Consider the following 13159-nt stretch of genomic DNA (forward strand, 5'->3'; position numbering starts at 1 on the left):
CTACGGTAACTAGCGTTAGTTGCACTACTCCACTACTGCTACCCCGCTGCTAACTTACACGGTGCACGGTTAAGTACAAAGGGAACTACTGGAGTTAGCAAAGGCTCCGACCGAGCACGCTCTAACTCCAATGTCTGCCCTGGGCTGTCCCAGGCAAGAAGCTTCTCTTCATAAGACTGTGTAGCTGCAAAACAAATGTAAGCATTAAAATAATAAACAAACAAACGAAAACCAGAAAGCAAAATAAAACCCAACAAAGAAGTACAAACACACACAGCCCCAACCCCTGTCAGCACACTGAGACATCAGCAACCTCTACCTGCTCTCCTGCCTCTGTCACCCGGCAGCTGGGCTGGGCACTGCTCAGAGGGGACCACCCTGGCACCGGTGCAGGAGACCCCTCAAATCCGAGCACAGGAGGAATTGTACTAATGCTGCTGGAGGTAGTTTGAGGGTTACCTGAAACACTGGTCAGAGTAGTGACAGAGCAGCATGAGGGCAAGTACGAGATGCAAGTGCAAGGGAAAGGAAGCAGGGCATCCACATCACTGCAAATCTCAACTCAGAGGGGAGCGGGCTGGGAGGACGCTGCTCTGCTTGGCTGAGAAGTGATTTGTCACTCCGCACACCAAGCAGGGCCTTCCTACGAGCAAGAGGAAGGAGTTAATAAGGAAGCAGCGATGGACATTTCACAGCAAAAAGGACTTCAGAAAATATCATTTCCCTTCCGTTCTGGCTGGACAAAACACTTTTCCCATTGCACCTCAGGAACCAGCAGGCTGACATCCTTAGAGCTACTTCAAAAATAAGTCACAGAGAGGCTCCGACTGCTGCACCACATGAGGTACTACTGGTTCTGTGTGCAAGGAACCAGGGAAGGAAGACAGGAGACAGAAGAGGGCATGCCTGTTCCTTCCTTCCCAGAATGACCTGAACAGAATTAAATACTCCAGACGTTCCCAACTCACATTAAGGATCCTTCCGTTATAGCTTTAATTAGTCAGGCGGCTAGTTTGGTAAGTTGGTGTAGGGGGAAAGGTTGGGCATCCCACCTAGATGTTCTCCAACCTACAAGCTTTTTTCATCCATTTTCAGATTTTTTTCAGCCACAGGCTCCTCTATGGAGGCAGCCAATTCGGGAGGGGTCAGGCAGACAGTACCATAACTGGCAGACTAACCGTGGTACCAGCTGAGCTAGCAAGACAGACACACAAGGTAAAGCTCACAACAGAGAAATGCCCCTCAGAGCCAACATTATCCAAGGATTTTCACTCAGAGCACCTGACAATGGATTCAGAAATGCTGAGGGGTTTTCCAGCAGCCACAGCCTCCCTTCCAAAGCATCCTTGAAGCAGTCTGTAAAAACTGATTTTCATTCCTTTTGTACTTCCTGAGCACCATCCACCTCTGGCGTGCTCAGGAGCTCTTGACAAGTGAGTCTGAATCCAGCCTCACACATTCCACTGATCCCATTTACCACAAGGAAAACTAAGAGATGCAGTGACTTGCCCGAGGAAACCCCAAAAGGCAGTGTCTGCAGAGAACTCCACATCTGGCCCACATGAAAGCAAGGGAATGAAATTAGCTAGGATGAGGTTCTGGGTTTTGGGTTGGTTTTTTGTTGTTGTTTATTGTTTGTTTTGGGGTTGGTTTTGGTTTTTTTTTTCCAAAAAGGGAAGGAAAGGTTTGGAATTTTTCAATGTGCAAAGAAGGGTATTTTACAGGAAGGGAGATGATTTCTTTTTATTCTGGAGTACTGGAAATGAAAAATCAACGTTCTGGAGGGAAGTTGAGGAAAAAAACTTGGGGTTGAGGAAAAAACTTGGGGAAGGAGAAATGGGAAAGGTGAAGGGAGAGGTGGGAAAAAGATGCCGTGAAGCACTGCACCCCCTGGACTTACTGGCTGAGAAACAGAGAGAAAGCTGGGACTGCATGGACTCAGTCTGTGTTTTGCTCTCACTGTGCCTCCGTCCTTCAAGCACTGAGCTGCCGTCCCCGGTGGAGAGAGGGGGAGCTAGCATGGCAGGGAATTAAAACACAAACACAAACAAAACACGCAAATTCAGAAGTTCAGTAAATAAAAAAAGAGAAAGGAAATAGGAGAACATTAAAGAAACCACAATGCTGGGCACAAAACATGCAGGAGTATCCTCCAGGGCAAAGCCAAGTAGACAGCTCCACAACATGGACCTGCTGTGCAATTCAGAATGACAGAGAGTTGGGGGGGGGAGCACTGCCTTTAGCCTCACCACAGTAGAAACAACATATCCCTGAGGCAACTGTCACTCATGGAGCAAGACAATGTCTCCTACACCACAGCAGAATAGATCTGTGTAACCTGTTGTCTATTGAAAATAAGAACTTGGCAAAGGAATTACGCAAACACTTCCCTTTTCCCAGAGTCATGGCTATGCAGAACACAGAGAACTCCAACACCCCCAAACCTTTTGGTCTATTTAGTTTTGCTTGAGTGCTTGCTTAGCTTAAAATATGGAGAGGCAGGAGTTGGAAAGGAACACTAGTAAACACTACTACACTTAGAAGTGAAGCACTAAAATTACCAGAGCTGGCCATAGCACAAACCATTACTGTGCAAGCTCCTTCCCTCCCAACCACCATTCAAATGCTACCTTCTATTAAAATCATAACAAAATTTTCTAACCTCTGTCAAAAAAACCTCAGTTTTGATCTGCAGCAATGTAGGCCTATACAATTCTTCATAGATTTAGCCCTGGGCAGCTGCCCTCCTTCCCCCACACCTTCTGTTCCAGTCCTGGCCTTGCTCTCCTCATAGCATTTGTATTCCTGACTGCCAGGACCCGTTGGCTCAAGTGATTCAAGACTGGGATCTCTCTTGAACAAAAGCTGCCAAAGGAGACAAGGCTCTGGAAAAATACCTGTTCTGGACAGATATCCAGCAGAGATTAGATAAATCAATTTCATTACCACACCACCAAAACCATCTAGTTCCCTTCCATTAAAGCTAGGTTCTTAAAGCATGGATTACTCTTTAGCCAAAAGATAGGAGCTAGAATACTGTCCGGTAATGAGGTCAGGCCTTATCTGAAACCATCTGTATTGCAGAGTTCATTCACTCACTGGCATGTGTGTCTGCTCCCTGTGACTCCTCAGAAGAGGAGCCAGCAACTTGTGATAAGCCATGGGAAAAGCAGCATGAACTAGCCCAGCTGACACTGCTGCTACACCACACAGGGTCAGCATTGATTTTTCCCTGGGTATGTAACTCGGATTGACTGCAGGGAGAATGAGAATACCTCTGCCTCAAAATGCAAACTGTTAACACATTTGCCTCAGAATGCAACCTGCATTCACCCATCCCAAACCTCTCATTCAGGAAATTGTCTGCTTCTCCTTCTTTAGGGAGGTCAGGAAAAGGACAGTGGCTCAAACAACGTGAACAGATATGGGACTCAGAGCTCCTTCATCTAAAGAATTTTACAAGCACAATATTTATGATGTGGTCACTGAAAGGTATGAAATCTCTTCTCAGCCTCTCCCTCTACTGATATCTCAGTCGAGGACATGAAAAATCATTTTCTTCAGAGATGACAGGCTGAGAATGATCTTCATCTTAGAAACAAAAATAGATCCAAAGAGAAAAAAATAAAAGAAGGAAGTGTGTGTATGTCACTAAAGAGATTCCCAGAAAGGTGAGAGAAGGGAGACTGAGCAGTAACAGAGAGGTTTCAACTCCCTGTAACCTACAGGGATGCAGAAAAACACAACCACACTCCAAACCTGAAGGGACTAGTAGGGATTTTCCAAGCCTAGAATGGACTGGAGATGAACAGATATTTGCAAGAAAAGAATTCAAACTCTTGACACAAAAACAAATTAGCTCAGGGCAAACAGTGTTTATATGCCACAGAGGCCAAGTCAGCTGGTTCCCCAGAGCATGGTCCCACTGTGACAGGAATGACAGCGTCATGGTGAATTTATGCACTGAGTCAGACACAGAAATTTGGGAAGCTACTTCAAGGCAATGATCAAAACTCCAGGATCCCCTGCCTGCACTTAACTGTATTAGAAATTACAGGCAAAACACCTACCTTTCAGATCCTCATCTTCCGTCGTGGTGTTACAGCTCTCTGTGGAACCCTGCACAGCAGAACAGAGCATTACCAGGCATCAGCAGTCGGGAGCATGAGTAAATAGTTTCATTTGTTCGTGAAGGAAGATGGGGAAAAGCACAAAAATATTGGCAGGGATGGCAGAGAGAGGATGATACAAGGAAGATTTGTATGGAAGCAGGCCAAATATTAAGCAAAACTTAACAGCATCTCTGCTCAGCTTTTGCATGTTTAAGCTGTTCAAGCCATCCACCCAGAACTTTTACAAGGACAGAGGTTACAAAATTCTGTCAAATGAGATCAAATGTGAGTTGCTTCTGTTTGGAAGAAGAATAGCCACAAGAAGCTAAAGAAGGGCTCCTAGGCTTTCTCAGAGGAACAGGTCTCCATTTCCAGAAGAAAACAAAAAAAGTGCATAAGTGCCTGTATCTTCTCTTCCACCCCACATATGAAAGAGAGTGGTGATTACACACCACAGTAGGAAAGAGATGATAGTATTTGAACAGTTGTCCCTACTCAATCTCTTCCAGAGATCCACAGCCATACAACACAACCTTCCCAGTGTACTACCAGCAGTATTCAGGAGCATACTACAAACCAGACATTGGAAGGGTAGAAGCCAAAGTAAGACACACTAAAACAAGAACGACAAGAGAGCAGCAGAGGTTTCTCTGGCAACACTCCCATCCCTTACCTTTATCCCATCTGTAGCATTATGGACAACAGTTGTTTGAGGCTCCTAGGAAAGGATGGAAGAATCATTAAACTCCTGTTCCAAAGCATTCTCTGATTTCTTTTCACTCCCCAGCAAGTGGAGAAACGGTGACTGACATTAAAAAAAAAAAAAAAATAACCAAACCACAAACTCCACACAGCACACGTGTGCTTGCGTGCACGAGCACACACTTCCTGCACAGAAGGTTTCCTGAAGAGAGAGACTGCACTAAAAGCTACAGTCACACAGTTGCAAGGAGACAAAGCCCCCAGCTTCCCTGTAATTGCCCCTAATTCCCAATTTGCCTCCAGTGAACCAGGCCGGCACAAACACCAAACAGCAACTGAGCAGCCAGTCTGCACCCTCTGCAGCTGCTCATGAAGTAATGAATCCTCAGCAGCATCCTCACTGGAAAATATTTCAGAAGAGGGAGAAGGGGAGGAAAGGATAATACTGGGCTGGGGCCTTTGTCTCCCAGGTTTTTTCTTAAAGTTTTCTGGGTATTTTACCCTAAAAAAGGGACATTCATAATTTCAATAAAAAGGGGATAAGCCAGACCACCTCAATGCCTCTCAAGAGAGGAGTTGCTAAGGAAACTGGGCCACAAAAAAAGGCACATTTTTCTAAAAGTCTCTAAAAAGAGATCCAATTTAAACAATAACAACAATAATTAATAATTTAGGCTCTTCCAGTATCAAAACCGTAATGAACCAAGTTAGTGAAAGGAAGGCAGAAAATTATGAAGTGTCCCAAGAACCCTTTGCCCTACACAACAAACATCTCCCCACTCCCCAAAAAATGCCAAATCCACCTCTCCAGAGACACACAACAAAGAGCAGCTACCAGGTCGATGGGTGCTAACTAGCTCCTGCACTCATCCCTTCATGACTGGGACAAGACTTCAGGATCCTGCACCATCTGCTCCCACTGCTGTCCATCTTGCAGGGTGGCTCAGTGAGGGCACTAGGGACTGTGACGGTGCAGTGATGTACACTCACCCACGTGCCTCTCTCACCCATTGCACTGCTGCCTCATCTTCCAAGCATACTGAGGCAGAACACACCGAGTTGTGCTCTTAAACATACGAGGCACAGGACACCCCATGAAGCCTGCTGCACACAGCCCAAACAGAAAATGCTACCCCAGCAAGTCAGCAAGCTGCAGAGAATCAACCATGTAACTGGGCAGGCCAAAAGGGCCATCAAAGGATTCCTCTAAAAACCCTTTGCCTGCCCCTTCTTCTGTGGTGTCCTGAAGTCCATCCTCCGTTTCCTGGGTGTTGGAGAGTAAATGGAGCTTGCCGCTCTCTTCTTCCAAACCAGCCTCCCCAAAGCCAGCAGGAACAGTTGAATGGGACACAGAGAACTATACAGGGATGGCACAAGGGGAAGTCCAGGCAAGCTGCGATCCCCACATCCAACCACAGCTCTGCTCAGCAGCCCCACCCCAAAGCCTGTGAGGCTGTGATCAGGCCCCACAGCAGCACAGGGACACAAACAGAACGAAGCCAAAACACAAGCTGAAACAGAGCAGCACAAGCAGCACTCGGGATGGGGGGAAGGAGAGGAGGGAGAGGACAGAATCAAAATTAAACCAAACAGGAAAAAAAAAAATAGCAGTTGGGGAAGATACCATGGACGTCTGCACTGGGGGTGTTTCTTTTGCAGTGCTTACTATACTGGTTTTGTTGTTGCTCTGTGGCTGAGACAGAAAAACATGGTTTTAGTTCCCCTGCTAGGCAGCAGAGGCAGCAAGAAAATGACAGTATTGCTTCAATCCCAACCATCTCCTCAGACCCTCCCCTCCCCACAGCCTTGATCACTAAGAAGAGGGAGGAAGAAGGAGTGCTGCCGGGGTCACTGGACATCATTCTTCCCTCAGAGGCAACAGATGTTGTAAGGGATGTACCAAAACCCAAATATGCATGGACTGCTAGAGCTATAAGGAAGGAAAAGAGAAGGGAAAAGGCAATAGCCCAAATGGATGAGGAGAATCCTGCAATGAGCACCAACAAAAGTATTTGATGAAGAAGAATGAGGCAGCGGTCCTGAAAAAAAAGGGAAAGAGACTTCAGAAGTGAGACACACACAGTAGTCATGGTGCAGTCTCAGACAGGGGACAAATGGGAATTGTGTCTAAGGAGTCCGAAAGTGTGCAGAAATAGTCCTAGATATGTGATGATGCTGACGGTCCCAGGGAATCTACTTATGCAAAAAAAAGTGTGGTCTGTCCTAGAAAAGGTAGAGAAAAGGTGAAGTATGGTGTGCTGTGTCCCTGCTGTGACCTGAACAAAGCGACTTCGGGACCAAAATACGGAAAGGGATAGGGGTGGGACACAAGGAAAAGGTCATGTAGTTCCCTAAGTAGCAAGTTTTCTGGATGGTGCCCAGTAGTTTTTCATATTTCCCCTCTTCAGTCTCGCAGCTGTGGTAGAAGAATAAAATCTCAGTTTCCTACATTCACACAGCACAACAGTGAGGCAGTCATCAGCTTGCTGCAAAGAAACATGCCATTGAGTCATGTATGTCAGTTAAGTCAGGAATGAGCAAAGCCTACATTTGGAGAAAGAGAAACCTGTGTCCACTAGCATATAGCTTCTAGCCCCCAAATCCAGTCAGTTGTTGGAGAATTAGGCCCATAGTTACACTGCCATGTAACCCCTACACCAGGTATATAGCTCTACTGCTGCCAGACACCAGCAACAGTGTCAAAATCAGCATTGCAGGAGCCTCCTCAGACTCCTTGATTTACAGATTGGGGTACTGGATTGGAGCTCACAGCAGTGCGACCTCATTGCGTGCACTCCATCCCACTGTTCTTGGGGACTGCAAACTCATGCTGCAAAACATGAGGCCCTCATCACCCAGTAACCACCACAAAGAATGCATAAGTCAAATGCTGAGCAGGAAAACATCTGCCAAAGGTTTAATTATGTCAACCAGAGACAGACCCTATGAGGCTGAGAGTTCACACACACCTACTAATACTTTGGCTTTTCTTCACAAGCAGCATGATTGTAGCCTCGGCCTAGCTATCCCTTTTGGAGAGGAAGGAGGAGAAACAGAAGAGGAAGATGGGGCAGGTGGAGAAGGGAGGAAACAGAAGAGAGAGGCAGGAATGAATTCTTTAAGTCCATGGGGGGGCGGGGAAATACTGTTTACTGCCTCTTCCTATACATCCCCTGCACTGTCCTAAGACTTCCCAGAGTTTTGCTTGCTGCAGGTATTTCCAGCCTGATGGCAGAAGAGATGACAGGTCACTGTGGATCTAAGAAGGGAGAACCACCCTGAAAAAATGAATCCCAAGCCATTTTGTGGCATAAACAAAATCAAACTTCTGTCAACACTTGGATCCACCCCTCCACATAGCACTGAGGTTCCTGTACTTCTTCACGAACAGTGATCCTAATGCAGAGATCTATCTTCCAAACCTCTTCCAATGAGAAGAACACAGTACATTTTTCTTACTCCACTGGGATAAAAAGATAAAGTTAGCATGAAAGAAACTGTACAAAAATACTTCCAATTTTTTTGCAAGGCTTTATAACTGAGGCCAAATGGGGGGGGGACACACAACCACCCATCCAGGAAGCCACTGTTTTGAAAAAAGTTGACAGCAGCTTGTTAGGTGTGGGATGTCACCTTACAAAGTGCAAACCCACGCACACCCAAAGCACACAGCCTACCCTCAAAGCTGCCCTGAACACCCAGTTCATCCATCATACTCTTCCCCATCCAGTGGGCTGAAGAAGACCGAGTATCACATTTGCTAGTCCAGAATCACAGAGCATTTTACTCCAGGACAGAGTCCCAAGGAAGTAAGAGGCAGAAGGCACCCTAAGCAGTTTTCACAGCTCTTTCTCAGATGGAGGTATCTGACATACTGAGTTTCCTGCACAGACTCCTGGCCACTTAACCAATGCCCTTCCCTGGAGCCCTTTCCATAGCCCTGGGTACCACAGCCAACTCTTACCACTCCCTCCCCTCCTGCTAGCCCACATCACAGCCACAGGGCAGGCTACGATCCTTGCTAATTCAAAGTGGTACAACTCAAGTTAAAAGAGGCCAATTCACCTAAAAAGGTGCCAGGCTCTTCTTAAGATCAATGTAACATGATTAATTTTGGCACAGCAGTTGGCAGCGCTTCCTGAGCTAGACAAGAGACAGACAGACAGGCACAAACAACACAGAGGGTGCAAGAGAAAGAAAACAGACCAGTGATCATATCGCCGGGGACACACATTTCTAGCCAACTAAAAGAAAGCAAGTACCAACACATGGGCCGTCTCTGGTTATTTGGCCACCTGCACTGCTTCCATGTTTTCTGAGGCTGACACTTACACAGTTTACATATCCCAGCTGCTTTAAAACAACATGCAGATGGAATTTAAGTATTGCTGGCAGTGGGCAGAAAAGGAGGGCAAGAACAGCACAACAAACTCCTGCCCTGGAGTTTCATAAAGGCATGGACTAGTGAAAAGTTGGTCCCTCACATCAGATTTTCCAAGCAGTACTTTGGGATTACTTTTTTGTGTTTACATAGTTTTAACCTGTCATTGGAAGAGGAAAAGCAAAAATATCTTCTAGATATTAATGTGGAAACAAATTATTCTGCTTTCTCAGTACTATAACATTCCTGTTCCTACCTGCAATAGTGGAGAAATATTTCCTGTTATTTTTCTGTGTAAAGGAGATAATACAATAAATTATTTTTGTGCTTTAGTTACTGTTCATATCTCAGTGTCAGAGACAAAGGCCTCATCTAATGGCTTGTGTATGACTCCTTACAATATGGCACTGGCCAATTTTCTCTTTGCTCCCTTGAGAGTGGATTTGACTACTTTTCTGACAGACTCTACGGATGTCAAACATCTGGATGGATGAAAAAAGGAAATGAATAGGACAGGGGAGGCAGTTACTGGGTGTTTGGTCATGCTGGGATACATAAATGAGATTGGGACAAAAGGAAGTTTTGTATTATAGAGGCTCTGACAAACCTTTTCAGTAAGTATGCTACAAAAAGAAGTGACCGGCAGCTCTGAGCTGCCCAGCAGTGCTGTGCCCACACATTCCATCTGAACGGTGGAGCCCCATCAGTCTCTGCCACATTTGGAGCAACTCTCAGTTTGTTCTACACTGCAGGGCTCCCACCAAGGATGACAGCACCAACACCAGGCAAAGCACCTGCTCCTCTTTTTGGCACCTCTGCAACAGAATGACAAAGCCCCATGTCCAGGCAAGGCACACACCTGCTCTGCTGAGCCCAGGAGAACCATTGCCTTTTTTTGTTTCACATTCAGAGCAGGCAAGGTCAAGCTGCATTGCCAACAACTGATTTTCTGCACAAAATAGGAACTATACGACTGACTGGGGGCCAGATGATCACAGGGCCCTTTTAGTGAGGACATGGACCTTTCAGTGCACAACGATCCCCCCCACCACCACCCACACCCACAGACATGCTATGTAGGGTGATGAGCACAAGCCGAGCGTGCATGGCATGAGAATGGCGGGCGCACGAATCGCAGGCAGCTTACGGGAGGTGCTCACCATCAAATGCACACTGGATTCCTTTTCTGGACACACCATTGAGAGAGTGAAAGAGAAGGGAAGAGAGGAGATGAGAAGAAAAGCAGAGAAACTATTCACACATTAGTGTGCCAGCAAGGGCCCCCCTGCCAATAACACTCCCCTAGAGGCAGGTATAAGCAGCAGCAGAAATGCACAGACACACGAGAGAAGGTGCAGAGAAAAGGCACTGTTAAAGAACACGACTACACACCAGGGGGAAGGGCAGGGCTGAAGGTCCCCATCAACTCGAACACTGAGAAAGCAGAGAAACTATTCACACATTAGTGTGCCAGCAAGGGCCCCCCTGCCAATAACACTCCCCTAGAGGCAGGTATAAGCAGCAGCAGAAATGCACAGACACACGAGAGAAGGTGCAGAGAAAAGGCACTGTTAAAGAACACGACTACACACCAGGGGGAAGGGCAGGGCTGAAGGTCCCCATCAACTCGAACACTGAGGTCAGAATATAGGTGCCCAACACACTGATATAAGGAGAGGAGAAGAGGGAGGAATATATATACACAAGATGTGGGATGCAAGGGGGTGCCCCTCTGTGCTCTCCCACCTCAGAAAATTGTGTGGCTTCCCCAGCTGCACTGAAGAGGTAGGCAGAAAACTCCTGTGTGTTCACATCTGGAGGAGGCAGAGGTGTGTTTGTAGCTACAATCAGAGGGTAGGGCAGAGGGCACAACTGGAGGTGCATCCCCAAGGGCTAAAGAAAAATAAGGGAACTCCTGTGTATAGCATGGGGAGGAGAAAGGCTTCCTTGTGCAGAAATTGGGGCTGACTGGACAGGCAAGGTGCACCCATGCTGACATAGAGGAAAGGCAAGAAAGGCAAAGAGACACTTAACAGCCAGAACACCTTGCACTCTCAGATACTGGGAGAAGAACAGAGAGCAACTGTTCTTAACAAGCAACACTACTTAACCTTCCTGGACTCTACTCTTGCTCAAAGGCATCTTCACTCATCTTCAAAGACACCTTCACACCAAACTGCACTCTCCAGTAAACCAGGCTCAGCGTGCATTTCTCTGCTCTTTCACCATACTCTTAGTGTCATTCTGTCCAAGCTGGGTCTGGCAGGTCTTTCAGCATTACAATGCTACCCCTTCCCCCTGCTGTCTCCATATAATTTTCCACCTGCCCTTCTCCTTTGGTACTATCTAGACTATTTCTCTACTGCTTACTATTCATAGGGAGGACCTACACATCTAGCTTATGAAATACTGTAGAACAGCACACCCCAGCCAAAACCACAGTTGCATGGGCTCTGCTATGTAGCTCTGGACTCCCACACACTACTGCAGCCCACCTCTGGAGCAGCCCTTGAACTCAGTACAGGCCATGGAGTTGTACCTTCCCATTTCACACGCTTACTAAGCCTTCACAGCTTTCACCTTGTATATTGCCCTTGTCCCAGCTATCCTCACATCAGAGCTCAAGCACAAATACAGACTGGCTTGTATTTGAAAGCAGAAGTGGCCACGTTCACCTCATACCCAGGACCGCATTCCTAATCACACCATACAGTCCAGAATCACAGAGCCACTGCATGAGCAGTCTCAAACTAGCAAAGCCTCTGCCTCATCTGATCTTTAATTCCAGTATGGACAGACTCCAAACACTGATCTGTTCAGCATTTGGCTCATGAATCTTCCACTTCATGGAGGCACAACACAGGGCTTGCCATTACCTGGTTTACAAACTTGTGATTCCTTTCATCTTCTTTTAGGACAATTTAGCATCTCCACAGGCTTCTTCCTCAAGCTAGAGCTAAAATGGGATGTACTACCAGTGCATGAATACAGTGCTTAGACCACCAACAACCCAGAGTAATCCCTGTACCCAGTCAAACAGGGAGTTTTTAACTGGGAGAAGTGGAAATTCATACCAGCTGAGAAACTGCTCCAAAACTTCAGGTTTTATTTCTAACTTATCCTCTAAGTTGCAGCAGACACAGAGGCTATATGGACACTGCAGGGAAACTTATCTCTAAGGAAGACAGTCTCATTTGCAGTTCATACAGATTTCAAAAAAGTTACAGAAACAAGAAAAGAGGCAGAAAATGTTAAGAGACAAGCAAAAGATTCAATATGAAAGGAGGGTCAACCAAGCAATACAGAAAAAATCACCCTCCTATATTAGATGCACAAGTAACACTGACACAGGAGGAAACAGAACCCTCTGCAGATCAGAATTTAATTAGAATACAATCTAAATTTAAAACAGTGTTGGTCTATTAACATGGCATGATGTATTGTAGAAATCCCAGAAAGCACGTTATTACTGGCTACTAGAGTAACAGGGGGAAGAAAAGCTAGCTAGGCATGATGAAAGGGGTGGGAAGTGAGGTTTATGTTAAGACCAGAACATTAAAGTACTATTACAATTCAAGACAGGCTGGATAATGCCAACACGAGGCAGTAGCAGTATATGCTAAAGTATCAAAACTTATAAAGTCAAAACATACATAAGGAAATTACTAAAACCAGATCAGTCTCCCAGTCCTCTCTGTAACAGCTGCATCAGAGCCACCTATGTCACCTTCCCAAGGAGACAAGCTGAATGAGCAAAATTTTCCTTCTTGTAATGTGACTGCAACTTAGCACAGTAAGTTAACAGAAGTTTAGTTAGATAGACTTCTTTTTCCCTTCCATAACACAGCTACACCTCTAAGTATTTCTAGGCAGTGCAGAGACATCCCAGGGAATGCAAAAAAAATATTAAAGGCAGAGAGGCAGCCTGTGGTAAAGTACCTCACTGATCACTTTCAGGATTTCC

The 13159-nt window shown here is 46.1% G+C and overlaps 1 protein-coding gene across 1 annotated transcript in view; it reads right to left on the reverse strand.

Annotated features, from left to right (window-relative positions):
* Positions 1 to 58: 58 nt before the first annotated feature.
* LOC104532104 (calcium/calmodulin-dependent protein kinase type II subunit gamma-like) overlaps positions 59 to 13159 on the reverse strand; it is a gene marked incomplete at both ends in the record, with an annotated part of 31149 nt that continues 18048 nt past the window's right edge. The window contains 4 exons of the mRNA XM_010177211.1: positions 59 to 184; positions 1901 to 2014; positions 4071 to 4119; positions 4786 to 4830. Of these exons, the coding sequence (XP_010175513.1) occupies positions 59 to 184; positions 1901 to 2014; positions 4071 to 4119; positions 4786 to 4830 (334 nt within the window). The remainder of the gene's footprint in view (positions 185 to 1900; positions 2015 to 4070; positions 4120 to 4785; positions 4831 to 13159) is intronic.

Source organism: Antrostomus carolinensis, unplaced genomic scaffold (assembly GCF_000700745.2).
Source record: "Antrostomus carolinensis isolate BGI_N321 unplaced genomic scaffold, ASM70074v2 scaffold4051, whole genome shotgun sequence".
NCBI classification, from domain to species: Eukaryota; Metazoa; Chordata; class Aves; order Caprimulgiformes; family Caprimulgidae; genus Antrostomus; species Antrostomus carolinensis.